This window comes from Neolamprologus multifasciatus, chromosome 8 (assembly GCF_963576455.1).
Source record: "Neolamprologus multifasciatus chromosome 8, fNeoMul1.2, whole genome shotgun sequence".
NCBI lineage: Eukaryota > Metazoa > Chordata > Actinopteri > Cichliformes > Cichlidae > Neolamprologus > Neolamprologus multifasciatus.
The window spans coordinates 9,380,183-9,395,555 of NC_140446.1; the positions used below are offsets into that span (position 1 = coordinate 9,380,183).

At 40.9% G+C, this 15,373-nt stretch overlaps 1 protein-coding gene across 4 annotated transcripts in view; it reads right to left on the reverse strand.

The window, feature by feature from the left end:
• Positions 1-14,890, reverse strand: part of sec24c (SEC24 homolog C, COPII coat complex component) — a 22,663-nt gene extending 7,773 nt beyond the window's left edge. Inside the window, exons 1-15 of one of the 4 annotated variants that reach the window (XM_085169716.1) lie at positions 14,715-14,890; positions 12,573-12,751; positions 12,226-12,306; positions 10,121-10,247; positions 8,654-8,820; positions 7,808-8,557; positions 7,598-7,728; positions 6,203-6,271; positions 4,148-4,256; positions 3,859-3,986; positions 3,066-3,204; positions 2,845-2,960; positions 795-919; positions 497-688; positions 300-393 (exon numbers count right to left, since the gene is read on the reverse strand). In XM_085169716.1, coding sequence (XP_085025842.1) covers positions 300-393; positions 497-688; positions 795-919; positions 2,845-2,960; positions 3,066-3,204; positions 3,859-3,986; positions 4,148-4,256; positions 6,203-6,271; positions 7,598-7,728; positions 7,808-8,557; positions 8,654-8,820; positions 10,121-10,247; positions 12,226-12,306; positions 12,573-12,732 — 2,388 coding nt within the window. In that variant the 5' untranslated portion in view covers positions 12,733-12,751; positions 14,715-14,890. The remainder of the gene's footprint in view (positions 1-299; positions 394-496; positions 689-794; positions 920-2,844; positions 2,961-3,065; positions 3,205-3,858; positions 3,987-4,147; positions 4,257-6,202; positions 6,272-7,597; positions 7,729-7,807; positions 8,558-8,653; positions 8,821-10,120; positions 10,248-12,225; positions 12,307-12,572; positions 12,752-14,714) is intronic. The other 3 variants (XM_085169718.1, XM_085169717.1, XM_085169719.1) reach the window with 3 other exon arrangements.
• Positions 14,891-15,373: the final 483 nt, after the last annotated feature.

The window sequence follows — 15,373 nt, forward strand, 5'->3', positions numbered from 1 at the left end:
AACTGCTTTTAAAGGTGAAAGATCAAATCAAAAGCAGTAAAAAAACAGCCAATTATACCCGGGACCCCAGAGGGTTAATATTTGGCAGCAAAAGCAAATTTCATTAAAAGGTTATTTATTATTTACATTAATAACATAAGCCCTAACATAAGCAGTTTGGTACCAAGTACTAAGTGAGAAAAAATGGACATTTTAAAGGTTTTCAAAGTTTGAAAGTTAACTTTTATGTTCATCTTCAAGAAGTCTCTAAGAATTCTGGACCTGGACACAAAACACGACAAAACACGAAAGGCGCTTACCTTTAGTGCCTCCAGTCCCGCTTGGATGACGGGTCCAAACACCGTCTCCGTCTCCCTGGTATCTGCAAACATCTCTGGGATCTGGTCCAGCAAACTGGAAAAACAAGCAGCAAGTAATTAACCCAGATCAATGTGTCTGACCATCTGTCCATTCATGTATTTGTCCAAGTGTCAATGTCCACTTTATGGCTGCCCACCTCTCGATAACTTGTCTGCTTTCATTTACATTCACCAGGAACCCGTCAAGCAGGGGTACAAACATGTCTGACACGTCTGACACCACCATCATCTGGGGCTGGGCCAAGCTCGACTTGACGTTGTAGAAGTGCAAAACCTTGTTGTAGGTGACAAAACCCACTCGCACTGCAGATTCCACTTCGGGATTCTCCCTGAATCAAAAAATAAATACATGAATAAATCAATCAAAACCACTTTCCCTGAGATGAGCTACAAATCTGACAGTACTTTTCTTTGTTCAGGTGTGTGCTTGAGTACCTGGGGAGGCAGTCTAGTAGGGTCTTGAGTTCCTGGCAGACAATGTTGACCATGCCACTCTTCACAGCATTGTAGGACACATCAATAAGGAAGATGAAGGCTGGAGGCTGAGGAAGCTTGTTATTCTGTAAACAGACAAGCCATAAATAGATACACAGGTACGCTCAGGAATTATTCGTTGTTTAATTGGATGTGGTCTCGGACTTTAGTACCAAGACTTATACAACATATATATTTTTTCAAATTCTTTCCACTTTACATGTCCTCAGTCCTAGCCTCATCAAGCATGTCACATCTGGAATCCCTGACTTGGGTTAAAGAAAACTAGAGCTGCCTTCTGATTAGGGATGGGTACTGGTGTCCGGTGCCATGATGGCACCGGTTCTGACATAAACGGTAGTAACCAGACCGAAAAGCAGCGCACATTTCGGTGCTTTATTTCGGTGCTTTTTTTTTTCCTGAGCTGTGATACACTTTACATTCTAGCCAATCATTTTACGTTTCCGAAGATAGTAGGCGGGGCCAGGTACGTACGTTCTTTTAGAGCAGAGCTACAGATTAAAAATGCCCAAGGCGAAGCGGTCAAAAGTCTGGCTGTACTTCACAGCAAAATATGCAAACTCAGCAGCCTGCAACAAGTGCTTTAAGGTGATACTGTGACACTGTCAAAGGAGGTAACACCTCAAATCCGATGAAACACCTGGCGACATAGCGGTTTTTTTTTAAAGCCGAGAAATGCGCCGTATTTGATAGCTTGCTGCAAGACCTCACACCGAGCACATCTACTACGCGTGTGGTACCTGTTATCGGACCCGGAGCCCTGCTAGTGTAGCAGAAATGATGACGGATGATGGCAGCAGCAGCCGTTCTTCTCTGCGTGAGTAGCTTAATGTTGTGCGTTTGTAATTTACGTTGAGTAGGCTAACCACGTTATTACATTAATGCATGTAAGGTGAACTAGCAAACATCATCATAGCTACATGCGGCTGTCTTCTTGTTTGATGGCAGATACTCCCTTCACCCTGGACAAAAAGGCTAAAATGACCAAAGAAAAAGTGGAAAACAGCTAAACATGAGAGGTTTTTGGACAAAGTTTGTGTTTTTTCCATTGTTTAAGCACTGCTTCCAGCCAAGAGTGATACCATATATGCCCCATAGCTGCAGAAAAGGCTAACATTGTTTTCTTTTTACAAAAAAACAGCTAAACATGAGAGGTTTTTGGACCAATTTTGTGTTCTCCATTCTTTAAGCACCGGTTTGAGCACCGTTTAAGCACCGGCACCGTTTCAAAAGTACCGGTTTGGCACCGGTATCGGATAAAACCTAAACGATACCCATCCCTACTTCTGATGGTGATCGTTATGCTTCACTCACATTTTTTGCTCAAAAATACTCTGATGTTTGCTTGGCTAATAAATCTAGTGCAGACCTTTTCTTTAGCCACTGCACATTTTTAAGTTCAGCCAAGATAACAAAAAGAGAACCTCATACTTTATCAACAACATCTAACCAAATGAAGAAAAGTTTCTAATGTATTTATCCAAATAATTACTAAATAATAACTAAAAAAACTAAATAGCAAAGCAAGAGTTAAAAGCTTCTATTAAGTCAATATGTTTCTAATCTTGTTAAATAAGAGGAATTATGATATTTACTAAGACAAGACTCATAATAACTCCAGTTTCTTTGTTAATACCACCATATTAAAAAGGTAAATAATTGAAAATTGAAAAATAAATACAAAATAAGATAAGCGCTATGATGGTATGAGTAAGTATCAGCCACTGTCATTGGTGATATATATTTTTAAAGATCCCATCCCATTAATATCGTATCCACCAAGGCCCATTAATAATTTAATCATACTGAGATATAGAGATGTTTTAGTGAGAATTAATCACTTATTATTAAACCATAAAATTAATTTTAAAAAATGATGATTGATACATGGTAAATAGTCAGCTGCAGACTTTTATGAGGTACTTTAAAGCACGAAAACCCCCCAGTAAGACTTTTTTCCCCTCATGGAGCTTTCAATCGTGGGTCTTACCTTACAGTAGTCAACAGTCGCAAGGAATTCATAACTGCCCAGTGAAAGCTCTGGCCTGTCGTAGCAGTCCACCCTCTTACCGGTGTGGTCCAGATGCTGGAAGTAATGTGGAGGCACTGTGGGGGAAAAAGCAGAAATGATATCAGCGCACATCAGGGTACCATTTATAGTCTCTCAAACGCTGCATCTTTTCACATATCACTATGGACACATGTGCTCACCCTCTGTGACACAGCTGCAGAAACCACACTGGAAGCGGCGACCTCCCTCTATGAACTGCATGTATGGACACATGTAGGCCTTGCAACGGTTGCAGCGGATCGGACCGCTCTCGCCATGGTCCACCACGAGTGGAGGGGGCTGAGGAGATATTCGTGAAAAGAGTAAGATGAAACTAAACTTCACCAGGACGAGAAAAAGGATTCAAACACCTTAATGTGGACAGAATTACTCAACGACGCAATATGTACCAAACTGTTATCAGTTAAAAATAAATAAGTCATGCCTGCTTTTCCCTACAGCTGTTTTTCATGCCCAGATGACACAACATGAAAGTCCAATCCAAATGGATATATATTACGCGTGATGACAGCACGAAACAGGGTCATGCAGCCACTCCCACCTTTGATTTGAAGAGATTATCCCACTGACATTACGTGCATCCTCTGATACTATCTACGTATTAGGCTTTTTCCTGAAAAATAATCTTTTATCAAATCTGGCTCCGAGTAATAACTGTTCCACTGTTGCAGCAGAAGATGCAGCCGCAGATACAGATGAGATGAAGACGATAAAATGCAAAAGAAGCTTGTTAATGGGACAAATAAACAATAGAATATTAATTTTCAAAGACATTCAGCCTTTTTAAAAAAGTTCAATCTCTAGGCAGAAGATTTTCTTCCTAATACAATACTGCATTTCCAAATGAGAAAAAAAATCCTGTCTAATCGTAACTAACAGAATTTACAACACAAAGGAGATATGAGAGAACGCCAGAGCAAAGGAATCACTCACCTCATCAGGTGGCAGCGTGGCGAGAGGCTTGATGACAGCAGCCAATGGCACCTGAGACTGCTTTGCCATATCAGCTGTGCAAGGCATGTTGTAGGCTGTACAACGAATAAACCTGGGACTGGCATTCCCTAAACACAAGCACAGTTGCGACATTATTATCAATGCTAAATGTAAAAATTATTTTCAAGAATGAGTTTAGTGTTATCTTGTTAACTATTTGGACAAATGAAGTGAACTCCAGGATAATTGTGGCTGAGAAAACCAGAGAGGACAAAAGAAGGAGAACAACCTTGGTCTTGAACCTGGAAGTTGGTGGTGACCAGTGGTGGGGCTTGACCCCTGACCCCTGTGGTGAATGGCTCGGTAGTTTTAGCCTTGTCATCCTCTATTACCTGGATCTAATAAAGAGGGGGAGACAAAAGGTGGCCCACGTTCATACATGATCACAGCATCAAAATAAGACATTTATAGGACACACTATCCCCCGAGTCTCACAGAAATTAAAAGAGGCACATGAAAACCACTCATGCAGGAAAAGACTTGTATACAACTCCCCCACACAGAGATTTGCAGCCACTAACACACAACTATACCCTGTGATGATCAGTGGACAAAAACAATAAAGTCAATTCATGCTGAAGCCATTCTGTCAGAATTTAAAACAAAAAATTAAATCCCCAAAAGAACCGGGAAGGATTTATCAAGGCATGCCTTAAATGCAAGAGATCCAATCCAGGCTAGCATGCAGGGCTTGGAAAAGGATTATAGGCGTTGTGTGGGTGTCTCAAGTTTACTTTGAAAGACAGAAGTTCTCTTAAGAACCAGCTGCCTCAAAATCCTGACCAAAAACACAAACAGTGAAGTGGGCAACGGTTATAAGACCTTGTGTACAGGCTGTTAATGTGTAATCTGATATTCTGAGTTTCACAAAAGGTTGCACTACATCTTAGTCATTTTTCCCGACAGTCTCTTGAAAACAACTCAGATTTTAAGAGGAACAGCTTGAGACTTTAGAAAATGCTTTTTTTTCCTTTATTGTTGCAAACTGGATGAAAAGATCCCACAAAAATCAGTCAGACAGGAAACCATTAAAGATTAAAGGGTCATGGCACAGATGTGCCTCATCTTCACCATTCAGTTTTTGAATGAATTATACAAAGAATAACATGTTACTTAAGGAGCTCTAAAGGTCATGGTATGGAACTAATACACTCACACTCATCATTATTTCATGTATTTGTGCTATGTTAAAGGATTAGCAGGATAAATGTACTGGTTTCATACCTACTGTCCAGACATAAGAATGGTAACAATTTGGGCTGTGCGATATGACCAAAATCTCATATCCCGATATAAGACATCTATCGTCCCGATAACGATATAAATCACAAAAATGTAACATTTTCTGAAAATTCTGTGAATCTCGGGCAGCTCGACTTACGTGAAGTGTTTCCAGCTGGGCGTCATGTAGCTGGAGTCGAGTGTCGTAACCGATGCATGAAACTATACATTTTTATACATAAGTTGTAAAGGCCGCCGTTTTCTTTGTGAGTATTTATTACACGCCGTGCTGCGGGGAAAAGCCTGTTCTAACGTTTGAGTCTAAGGTTTATTTTTTTTAGCACCTGACGACTCTTTTTTGCTTCTCATCTATAAATACTCTGCATCTTTCACGTGATTCAGTTTATTTTGAAAAGTCTCAACAGGATCTTGAGCTTTATTGTGAAAGGTTTATGTGGAAAATAAACAAGCGGACACGTGATGGTTTTACCGTCGTTGTTGCTAACGACAACGCATAAAAACAGGCGCTTGTCCGTCCGTAGTGTGGTTATATTAAATATAAGAGAAAGAGAGAACTTTAAGAAATTAATATAGCCACTACAGTGACCATCAAAACGATGAAAAAATATTGCCGTAAACAGTTACCACGAAACAAACGATAGTGTAAAATGAAACAATAGATGTTTTTATATCGTCATCCGATATATATCGTTATATCGAACAGCCCTAGTAACAATCTTCTCATCCAGTTCTTAACAAGAAAGCACAAAGAAACATTTTCTACAATGTTAAACTTTCCCTTCAAATATTACGTCTGTGTTGTGTTTTGTTTGGGCTGTGACAATTTCATCGGGGCATTTCTGCTAAAAACATATCAGATATCGGCATATCAAAATGTATCTGTGACACAACAACTGGATCATAACATAAATTTTTAAAAAACTGTCATGATCGCTAACTTTAAGGGAGTAGAGGAAAAAGACAGGAGGAGGAGGCAGTGGGTTACTGCAGTCAGGCACAAAGAAGAGGATGAAGCAGAGGAAAAGGCACACAGGAAACTTACTGGGCTTGGAATAGCGTCTGGATCTATTCTATGTCTCGGTTTCTGCACAGCCGGCATGTCAGACGCTTGCTTTACATTCAAATGTTTGTCCAGCAAATTGTGCAAAACAAGTAAATACAAAGAGTAAAAGATAAAAAGGAGTGTGAGAGGAGAAAAATCAGCAAGACTGAGCTCAGCAGCAGGTAGCATTGCTTTTATGTAGACAGAAACACATCAGTATTATTGATTAGTTATTAGTAATATTGTAAGCTCAAGTGGAAATAAGTTTAAACTAACTAGTGGTAGCAAACATGCTTAGAATCTGAGGTTACATAGTTAAAAAAGGTTAGATTTCTTCCGTTCTAGAGCTTTGCAGTATGAAAATAATACATTTACAATGAAATCCAAATTCATGACCATGTTGAGTAAACACACATGCATTTATCACATTATTTACTAACTTGCCATCTTTTTTCTAGACCGAGAGATGCTGTCAGGTGTAAAAATAGTCCCACTTCAAAAAAATTACTCTAGGGATAAACTGCTGAGAGATATTTTAATTCTTATTACTGAACTAAACTCTGAATCTTTTATAATAAATTAAATTAATCTAAATAACAGTTTAATTGTAAGGAGAACACAAAATAACAGAATTATCACACAGCTCTAGGTGAAGCATGCAAAAAATCATTCACACTCAGTGTCCACTAAAATCAAGTGCAATACCATCAGATTTTGCAGAAATTTACTTTTAAGGGAAATCTTTTATAGATTATATGAACATCATAGTTAAAAGTGATGTTATACTTAACTACGCTGTATTAATGTGTTAATATGCAACAATTCTAACACTGAGAAACTTGTTCTATCTTCCTTGCTAATGCTACTTTGGTAAAATGTTTATAGACAGATTGGCAAAGAATTGAACTAAATTGCATCATAAATATTCATTATTTTTGTTTACGATCCATCATGTGAAGAGATTTTTCCACACAACTTTTTAATTCAACCAGATGAAAGATAAAAGATAAGATCTAATAAGGAACAAAGACTAAAAATCTGAAACTTAATTTCATAGGACTGTTGCATGTGAAGTGTGGATCGGATGTGTGTTGCTGGGCAGAGCACAGAACCAAGAGTGAATTTTTTTAGAAAGAAATAATCTAAACCCATATGTGGGTCGAAATTTGCAAAGGCCCGGATGTAGCCTGGGCCATGAATTTGAGATGGCCTAGGTGTTACATTTATTTATTTCCCCTGAGGGTTGAACATTAAGAAAGCCTCGCAATATAATGCAGCTCAGTACATCATTACAACCAAATACAGATTCTAAAAGTTGTAGATTTAAGAATTGGTGTTGTGTGGCAAACCAAAACAATTGAGAATTAAACAGTATATGTATTTGTGTCAGCTCACCGGGCTAGGAATGGCATCTGGGTCAAGTCTTTTCTGTGCAGGTGGAGCAGGAGCTGGTGCTCCATAGTTTGGTTGCCCAGGGTAAGGGCCTGAATACCCAGGCTGAGGGCCTCTCACCTGCCCAAAAGCACCTGCAGAAAACAGCAAAACAGCTGAGATACAAAGAAAACCTAAGCCTTTTTGATTTTACTTTAACAGCCGTCTCCTAACCATTCTGCTGAGGAGGGTATCCTGTCTGCATCCCAGGTTGAGATGGAGGCTGCTGTAGTGGCCCAGGAGGGCCTGCCGGGCCCTGGGGTCCTGGAGGCAGGTGATTGCTCTGAGCCATGGAAGTGGGAGGCATTTGAGGTCTAGGAGGATGGTGCCCTGAGTGATAGGGGGATGGCTGAGATGGAGGGGGTTGCTGCTGGGGTGGCATGGGACCTGGGTACTGGCAAGAGGGGGCTGAGGTTAGAGGGGGGCCAGGAGGAGGAAAAGAACCAGGCTGAGAGCTAGGAGGGGGGCCTTGAGGTGGAAACGAGCCTGGGGCAGAAGGTGGGGGGCCAGTGGCAAAGGAAGATTGACTGACAGGTGGAGGTGCTGAAGAGAAAGGGGGCTGGGGTGTAGGGAAGGACTGCTGTGCCTGGGACACTGGGGGAACAGGAGGTTGACTTTGTGTAGGCACCGGACCCGAGTAAGAGGATGGAGGTAAGGTTTGCTGAGGAGGAGGATGTGGAGGTACAGAAGAGGTGAACTGCTGCTGCTGCTGCTGCTGCTGAGAGGTAGGGGGAAGAGAGGAATTGAATGGCTGTTGAGAAGAAGGCGGTGGGCCGCTATAATATTGCTGAGGAGCTGCGGGGCCGCTGGGAGGTGGCGGCTGGGTGGGAGCAGAGGACACAGGGGGTGGGGCTTGGGTGTACGAGGCCTGGGGTGCGGCCGAGTACCCAGTGCTGACAGGAGGCTGGGAGCTGTGAGGTGGAGCTGAATAGAGAGCGAGAGACAATACAATCTTTAAATATCATAAAGAGAATAAAAGACTGCATGCATTAAACTGAAAAACAAATCTATTCAAATTACCATATCCTGGCCCAGCAGCGGTTGGTGGTCCAGAGGTGATCTGCATCCCCGTCATCTGGTTGGTAACCTGCTGCATTGTGGATGGGGGTCCATAGTGTTGGGGATAAGAAGGGTGCGGCCCCGATAGGTTCATAGCACCCTGGTTGTACGGCTGAGAGACAGCAGGTCTGAAAACACAAAGCTCTTTCAGTAGTTGATTGCACTAGGAGACACTGATGTTAGCTTGCATTCTCCACTCTAATTCATCCCAAAGGTGTTCTATCAAGTTGACGTGAGGACTCTGTGGAGGCCAGTCAACAGGAAGGGGCCATTCCCAAATTGTTCCCACAGAGTTGGGAGCATGAAGTTGTTCAAAATGGCTTGATATGCCGAAGCATTAGGAGTTTCTTTCACTGGAACTAAGGGGCCGAGTGACTCTGAAAAAAACTGAAAAATAACTGCACACTATAATCCCCCCTTCAGACTTTACATTTGGTACAATGCATTCAGACAGGTACAGTTGTCGTGGCAACCGCCAAACCCAGACTCATCCACTGGATTACCAGAGAGACAGGTGTAATTCGTCACTCCAGAAAACATGTCTCCCAGCATTTTTTACACTACTGCATCCGACGCTTTGTATCATGCTTTGTGATGTAATGCTAAGATGCAACTGCTTGGACATGGAAACCCATTCAATGAAGCCCTCTATTCACTGTTCTTGAACTAATCTGAAGGCTACATAAAGGTTGGATAGGTTGGAGGTGATAGACTCTGCAGAAAGTTAACAACCTCTGGATACTATGTACCTCACCTCCTCTACCATCTAACCTTTGAATATTTATAAATGTCATACCCATGTGAGTTGTGAAGATATGCTGTGCAGTGTCCTCTCCCTGAGCTGTGACTCTGCTCTGACACGTGCACACAGAGAAGGTCAGGGCTGACTGACACAGCTTCTTCTATCAATTAAACAGTTTAAGGTGGCCATGTTTTTAAAATAAAATATAAACTTTCAGTCTGTATCCTCAAATTTACTGTAACCGAACTAACACACTGATTAGGACAACCTGATTGCAAAATTGTCCATGTTTTTACAAGGAATGCACATTTTTAGCTTATTATTAACGTATCTTGGAGCAAATCCAATCAGGATAACAATATCCTAGCATGACAAGCTCACCTGGTTCCTCAACAGCACCTGTCCTAATCCAGCCTTTTAAACAGCAGATAAACACAAAAAGTAATGCAGAGTATTGGCAACCAAGGTACCTCCTGCTTTCTTAAATTTCAGTTTCTGTGCAGTTTGTCGAGTGCCTTAACACATCACTGTTTCTAAAAATGTGCTTTGGTTGGTTTGTAGTCTACATGTCACTCCTGTTAGGAAAGCACCAGATTCTGACAGTCTCAGTACTAGTATCTGGGGTATTATAATGGATTCTGTCAACTGCTTCAATGAACTTGTACAGCAAAGGCGGAAAAAAATACCTGGGTGGTGCCTGTGTAGGAGGTGGGGGTCCATTCTGCATGCTCCCTTGACTCTGACTGTACTGATTGTACTGCTGAGGTGCTGAGACAGGCGGGGGTCCAGAGGTAGGAGGACCCCTGACAGAACCTGAAATGCAAGAGCCAAATAATTACTACATATAGTGACAAAAAGCAACTTCTCTACCAAATAATTGTGAATCAACTCTGGTATGAACCTCAGTATGTTGAGATAACTGAGGATAGGGCTGGGCGGTATGGCCTAAAATCCATATCACGGTATAATTTGAAGCACGTGCAGTAACGATATATATCGCGATATATTCTTTTCTTCTGTATAACGTATTTTCCACACTATAAGGCACACTTAAAATCCTTTAATTTTCTCAAAAATCGAGTGTGCCTTATGTATGAATTCTGGTTGTGCTTACTGACTTCAAACCGATTTTGGCGTGCAGAAATCTGTTAAAAATGTTTTGATGGATTTTTAGAGCATTACGGCTGCTGTAGTGAGGAGCTTCGCGGAGTAATCTGGGTCCAAAACTCCGACCTCTTCAGGTCCCAAAGTCAAACGAACACTAAAGAGTTAAAAACGGTCTAAACTCTTTCATCTTTAATAAAATCATCAGCGTTGCTGCTTTACCAGGTGTAACAATTAAGTTTAACATCCAGGCATCCATGAAAACAGAATTTATTAAATTTAACGGAGTTAGAAGTTAACAAGAAGTTAGCTCGCTAGTTTCCACCTAAACATGACATACCATGTTCTGACAGAGATTTTTGAAACCAATTAAAACGTACAGCTCTGCTACCACTTCCAACATAAATGAAGACAGAAAACTAAACAGCAGTGGCGTTTGCAGGGTTACTGAAGTTGGACTACCTGGTATATAATTTTGTGCTATGTGATTGTTAGCAACACAGCTATGTTAGCATAACATTAGCACAGTGAAGCTGGAGGATGAACACCAACTTTTTTTCCACTCGAGAAAAGTTAACGTGAGGGATTCTGGTGGTCAGGGACAAATGCAATCGTATAGCAGGATGCTATACACGGGCCAAACTTCAGTCAGGAGAACAACTGAGATTATTCATCCACAATACGAGGTTAGTCATTAATATACTGCAACAACATGGGAAGAGAACAGCTGCGAGAGAATTCAGCATTAATGAATCAATGTTACGGAAGTGAAGGAAGCGCAGTTTTTGGCTTTCCCCATATTTCAAAAGTGCTTCATCTCTTTGCTATAACTGTCGCCCGGCATAATTTGCAGATGATAATGGTTGTAGCCGCTGCGACGCTTTCGACCAAAACAGGCGCAGCTTGATGACATCATCAACATGCGCTATCGCGATAGAGCGGTATAGTCAAAATCTCTATCGTTGGCCAAATTTATATAGTTTCTATCGTATATCGTTTATATCGCCCACCCCTAACTGAGGTAACACTATTATAAGCCAAACATATTTTTCCATCGTGGGTTTGCACAGATAGAAAACCAAGATAACAAATGCTGTGTTTGAGGAGTATCAACCAGATCTGTAAGACAAGCTCATACAGGAACTTTGTTTTCACCATTCGGACTGTAAATCTCACCCTAATAGTTTGTTTAAAGGGAACCTATTATGCCAAATATCTATTGTTGCAAAGGTGGATGCTCATAACAAACATGACCAAATATCAAGTCAACATATGTACGACTAAGTCCAGCAATTAGTTTTAGACATTTTTTCTACTCTTACGTACAATGTCAACAAGAGAGGGGATATTTCTAATATGGTCACCTGAGATGCAGAGCTCTAGCTTTGAGTGCACCTGCTGTTAAAACCTTCTGTGTGCAAAAGGCAGCGAATCAAAAGCAAAAGAAGTAATGACCAGTGGATTCAAAGACTAAATTTATGTCTCTCACATAACAGAGATATGATTTATATTTCTGGCCTACACAAAGGTTCTGTACTTGAACGTCACTGGCATTAGTCTCAGAAAGATGTTCAATTATATGCTAAGAAAAATGACACAGCAGGAAGAATAATACCTGCAGGTACAGAGAGGATTTGATGATTGCAGGGCATGTGAAATGAGTGAGAAACAGAGATGAGCTGGTTACCTAAGTCAAGAGGAGAGGGGAGGTCAGAGACTGGGTTGGCTGCCAAAGCCTTAGAGGGAAAGCTTGTGAAAGGAGAGTAACCTGAAATAGAAGAAAAGAGGGGAAGGAGGCAAATACAAGAAGATGAAGAGAAGTGCATGAAGCAAAATGAAGGAAGGAGAGGGCAGTTGAGAATCAGATTAGTATGCACAGGTGCTGTGCTTTTCTCACACATACATGATCACTCACATGGCAGGAGGCATGTAGGACACTCCAAGGTTATATCCCTCTGAATGCTTAAAGTACAGCCTACCTGAACTGCTGGATGTCTCACTCATGCGCACATTTTTTAACAAACTGCATTTTACCTTGCGGTGGAGCCCCAGGCTGATAGGCTGACGCAGGGCCATTGTAGGGTGCGTAGGGTGCTGGATAGCTCCCATCCAGGGGAGCGTAACCAGGCTGGCCAAAACTAGGCTGGGGCTGGCCATATGGAGAGGCCATTGGCGTGTGCTGGTTTACATTCATCCTCAGTTCATCCCTAAATCTGGATGAAATTGTGAAATAACAATACAGTTAGTTACTTAGATGCCATAGTTAAGGACTAAACTTGTTTCGCCTGCTTCGTGTGTGTGAACAATAATACAACCAGGGCACCTGTAGTGTGAAAGCCCCTGAAATAAGGACGGTACTGGTAAAGGCTGTTGTGAAGGTATTGTGTTTCTCTGAAACAAAGACACGGACTCTTTCAAAGAGCAGGGGGAATCTGTCCACAGCAGTGCTTGCACATACTGCTAGAACATTTACTGACGACTGTCATGTTTAAGAAAAGGTTTTTTCCAAAGCAGTTTAACCAGTAAGTCTAACTAAAATAACAAAATCTTAACACCCACATAAAACATAATGGATCCAAAATGAAGTTTTTGGCACCAAGCACCTGAACTAAAAAACAGGCAAACTGATACAGAAGACCCGCAGGACTCTAAACTCTAACTGTCTACAGTCTGACATAAATCAGATTATAACATTAACATTTCCTGGTTCAGTGACAAAACCTTTATTGGCTTTTTATGTTTGACTTGGCCACACCCTCAGCCTTTTGAGTTTTTACACAATGTGCTACAAAAATTAAATAACATTAAATAAAAAGATTACAACCAAAAGAAAGTAAACAAACATTAATATCAAACACCTATTGCTAAAAAGACACAAAATGCAAAATTATTATGCAACTCTTTCACAGCTGTGAAAGTGGTATTAAAGATAGTATCAGATAATACCTGAGTACAAGTTTTACAAGTTATTAAAGAGAAAGTATTGTAGACAACTAAAAGGATAAAAAAAATAGTTATGACTAGTTATATCTTAAGTTTCTTGTGAAAGAAGCTTAAGAGCTAAAGACTGTATAGTTAGAAAACTAAAATAACCATTTAAGAAATGGGTTTTAGACGTTGTCAAGCTGGTTAAATAAGCCAATAAAATGCATGTAAGCAACTTTTCATGCTGTCCGCATCACAGAAAGTCAGTGTTGTCTTGCCATGACTTTTCTAAACAACTTATAAAATCTAATACTTAAAGTGATGAAAACCACACTCAAAATATCTCAAATGAGAAGATGGAAAGTAAGTCAATCATAAATCGTCAATAACATAAAATAAAAACTAATTAAGGCAGTGAGAAGAAACCAAATGCTGAATTATGAAAACCAATTTTATGATCATAACTCCAACACATGTCAACCCTGCTAACAGATGTGGGTGAGTGGTGTTTTTATTCACTTTGTTCCTGGACACAAGCCTAAAATATAAGTCATGAGTGATCAGTATCGTCTGACAGACAAACACGAGCTAAACGAGCGGGGCCATTGAATAATTCAGCAGTGCAGGTGCCACAGCGAGAAACACAATCGCTGGAACCGTAACTGTTCTTTTACTATGTCGGGCCTACCGAGTGACCCACATCTGTTCTAAGGTGCACTGCTAAAGGTTTGGGCTAGTAATTTTATCCAAACATCGGAGAACTTTTTAAAACTCACACAGAAATAAGGTGTTTGAGAATATAAAACAAGTGCCAGGTAGGGAAAAGACTGTTTTGTAGGAGGAAAGTGTAAAATCTGGCGAGTAGTAATGCCGCCGCATTATAATTAGCTCGCTAGCAATGCTAACATTAGCCGGACAACATGTCAACCAAGAGCCAAAAACAACTTGCCTCTCTTATTATACAAGTAACTGTTCTGACTCTAAGTAGGGGTCAAAGCAGGACACGTTCCTTATTTACCCAGACCCCAGCTACCCCAGCATGCTAATGTTAGCAACCACACAGCCTGAATCATGACAGCACATCAGCTGTGACCAAATGCTAAGTTAGCTCGTAATCTCCTAGCTTTTCCTCAGAGCGGTGCTAGCAGTGCCTTAGCATTAGCCAAGCATTAGCAAACGTAGCGAAATCCAAGATCCCCAGCGAAGCCGCGGGGATGGCAAAGAAGAGACCGTATCAAAACCTAAACCTACCTCCAAAGTGATGTAAATAGTAAGGCTGTCCTAGATTTGATGCAAACTCTGAAGCCCGGTGGTCGACAAACTGAGACGCCGATGTCGTACCGGGGTGTTGCTCACTAATCCCTTCTCGGTATCAGAAGCGGACATTCAGCGGAACTGCTGCAGCGCTGTGCCACGTCCACATCCGGACTCCGCAAAGTGACTTCCTCCGAGAGAGCGCAGCAGTGGTTACTGGAAGCTGTTCAGGCTGCTCTGTGAGAGTTTTGGTTTCATTGTAAGAATTGGGGTTTGTTTTTTCACCTTTTCTTCGGGAATTTGACAAGGCAGCGGTGTAATTGATATACGGTATCGGCAGCCAAGTCACTTTTGAGCAGTTTTGTTCAGATGAGGTCAGATCAAAGGGAACTTGAGATGTCACAGCAGTATACATAAAACACACAATAAATCCAATACAGAAATAGAGATATAACAGAGAAAAAGAAATAAAGATATCAATATAAATATAGAAAGACATAAGTACTAATATACATTTCCAGAATTCTGTCACCGACCATCTCCTCCAGGATGGTGAGTTTCATGCCAACAACTTCCTGAGGAGTTTATTCAGTCTCAGTTTTACAATAAAATACAATAAAAATGTGTATGTAGTGGCAAAACATTTAAAAATAGAA